Source organism: Pundamilia nyererei, unplaced genomic scaffold (assembly GCF_000239375.1).
Source record: "Pundamilia nyererei isolate P.nyererei 1_Seehausen unplaced genomic scaffold, PunNye1.0 scaffold00405, whole genome shotgun sequence".
Classification (NCBI taxonomy): Eukaryota; Metazoa; Chordata; class Actinopteri; order Cichliformes; family Cichlidae; genus Pundamilia; species Pundamilia nyererei.
This window is the reverse complement of record NW_005187806.1, coordinates 237,978-240,450: the sequence shown is the minus strand read 5'-3', so window position 1 is coordinate 240,450 and position 2,473 is coordinate 237,978. Positions and strand designations below refer to the sequence as shown.

At 52.3% G+C, this 2,473-nt stretch overlaps 1 protein-coding gene across 1 annotated transcript; it reads left to right on the top strand.

Annotated features, from left to right (window-relative positions):
- Positions 1-16: 16 nt before the first annotated feature.
- On the top strand, positions 17-2,445 carry hjv (hemojuvelin BMP co-receptor). Its single transcript, XM_005753127.1, has 2 exons — positions 17-1,059; positions 1,429-2,445. Exons 1-2 carry the CDS (start codon positions 487-489, stop codon positions 2,053-2,055), a joined length of 1,200 nt encoding a protein of 399 aa, XP_005753184.1. The 5' UTR covers positions 17-486; the 3' UTR covers positions 2,056-2,445.
- Positions 2,446-2,473: the final 28 nt, after the last annotated feature.

Here is a 2,473-nt window from a genome sequence, read left to right as displayed (position 1 = left end):
CCATTTACCAAATCAAATTTCAAAGTAAGCTAGTCCTACATTTGAAATATATTTTTATATTTATTCTTCACATCATTTCAGTCCAGAAAATGCTGAGACTGCAGTATTATTGTATTACAGGCTCCTGGAGACTAAACTAGGAAGCCAGTTCAGTACACCCAGGATAGCTTTTCCTTATTTGGCTTCACTTGCATGAAGCTGGTTTTCAGCAACCTCCAGAACTGTGACGGTAAAAGTCTAAAAGTCAATGTGGACGTGGCAAAACTTGCAGTTCCAGTGTCCACTTGTTCTCCAGGGTCAACTACGTATAAGAAGAAGCTACTTTGAGCTTCTCCTTTATTCACAAAGGATTGCCACAGCAGTTCTGATGTTCTCCCTGATGCAATTCCAGAGGGATTTGTATCTCCTTCCAGAATTTGCTGATCAGGCAAATGTGAAAACTGCTGCATGGTGGGAGCCCTAGTTTGAGTGTCCGTAAGCCTGTTTATGCTAAACACTTTCTCCTTCTTATCAGTTACGGCTTCCTGTCATATCCTGAGGTGTAACTCGGATTTTGTGGCTGCAACGCTGGACCTGGGCAGCAGCAGTAGTGGCAGCGGCGGTGGGGCAGCAGGAGGAGGAGCAGCAGCTGTCAGCAGGCAGGCGGCGAACGCCGGTTACTGCAGTGCCCTGCGCTCGTACGCCATGTGCACCAAGAGGCTGTCGCGAGCGTGTCGTGGTGACCTCGCTTACCACTCTGCGGTCCAAGGAATCGAAGATCTGCTCATCCAGCATCGCTGCCCCCGGGTCGGGCCCACGGCACAGCCCCGGGTCCCCCCTGCTGAAACGCTGTCGGGGGACACCTGCCTGTATGAGAGGAGCTTCTTCAGCAGGGAGGGGCAGACACCCGAATACCTGCACTGCAGCGTGTTCGGAGACCCGCACATCAGAACTTTCAACAATGACTTCCACACATGTGCCGTTCCGGGGGCGTGGCCTCTCATTGACAATGAGTATCTGTACGTACAAGCCACCAGCTCACCAGCCAGGGGAGGCATGTACGCCACAGTTCTCACCAAGGTGAGTGCTGACACTTACAGGAGCAGTCAAATGCACCATCAGCTTCTCATGTAAACCTCAACTTACGGTCGGGGGGGGGGATCCGAGCAGAGGGTGAGGTGGGGTACACCCTGCATGCCGTCAGTCTGCTGCAGGGCTGACCGATAGAGCGCCGTCACATTGTGCTCAAACTACAGCCCAGTGCACAAAATGCAGTTTACTGTGAAAAGAGAGAAATGAATGTCAGACATGCTGAAAACTGACAAAATGTCCAATAACAGCAAATAAAAATGTAACAGTGAGCAGAAATAAACATTTACGACCCCAAAATGAAAATAATCACAGAGCTATTATGGAAAACGGCATTTAATGTCTTCTTTTTCCTCTCAGATCACCATCATCTTCAAGAACTGGCGTCAGTGTATCGACCAGCAGCTGTACCAGGCCGAACTGGACAACGTCCCCGCCGCCTTCGCTGACGGCTCGATGTGGAGCGGCGAGTGGCGAGGTCATCGCAGCCTCACGGTTCGGTCTCTGAATCCCGGCCGGCACGCCGAGATCCGAGCGGTGCACGTTGGCACAGTGTTGGTGGTGCGTCAGAGCGGCCGCTCGCTCGGCCTCTCAGTCCTCTCGCCACGTGGCGTCGTTGAGGCGTTCAGGCCTGAGCAGGACCTCCAGCTGTGCGTGTGGGGCTGCCCCCCCTCCCAGAGACTCAACACGCTTCACCCACCACCATCAGACCCTTTGATGTCCACCGCCATCAGCGCTGAGGACCACTGCGCGGCTCTGCTTCCAGCTCGAGACGTCTACTATCAGGCCTGCGTATTCGACCTGATCGCCAGCGGAGACCTGAACTCCAGCATGGCCGCTGTCAGTGCACTGCAGGATGCCCAAACCATGATCCCAGACAGGGAGGGGGTTCACCTGCTGCTGGTTGGATCTGCAGGGCACACACGACCTCACCTCACGCTGCTGCTGCTGCTGCTTAGCATTTTGGGAACTCTTAGCAGGCCCTGAGAAACAGGAAGTGACCTCAGACTGTGAAGCTGAAGGAAATGTTTGGAAAATTTCCCAAACACAGCACCTGGAAGAGGACCTAAACGTGACGTCCCAGACGCTGACATCACTGCTGACACCTGAAGCTGGTTTCATGGTCCCACAGAGGAAGCTCCCGTGCAGGCGTGGCCCGTCTGCCTGTCTTTGTGCTGTTGTTGGTCCGTTAGCTAGCCACGGAGAAAAGTCAAGCTCTAAAACACAAAGAGCTGAATTGAAACTGAGACAAGTGTCACTGCAGCCTGTTTGTTTCGCTCTTTGAACTTTATGCTACGGTTCTCCCGTTAAACTCTTTTTTCACTCCCTCTTGTATCCAGACCAGTCGACATTAGGCAGTTACTCACATCATGTAATTTCAGCATTATATATATATATATATATA

What these genes read in the sequence shown, in the direction of transcription:
- hjv (XM_005753127.1), top strand. Translation starts at nt 487, where the DNA reads ATGCTAAACACTTTCTCCTTCTTATCAGTTACGGCTTCCTGTCATATC. An exon ending in ACGCCACAGTTCTCACCAAG is followed by an intron (nt 1,060 to 1,428) that starts GTGAGTGCTGAC and finishes TTTTCCTCTCAG; the next exon opens with ATCACCATCATCTTCAAGAA.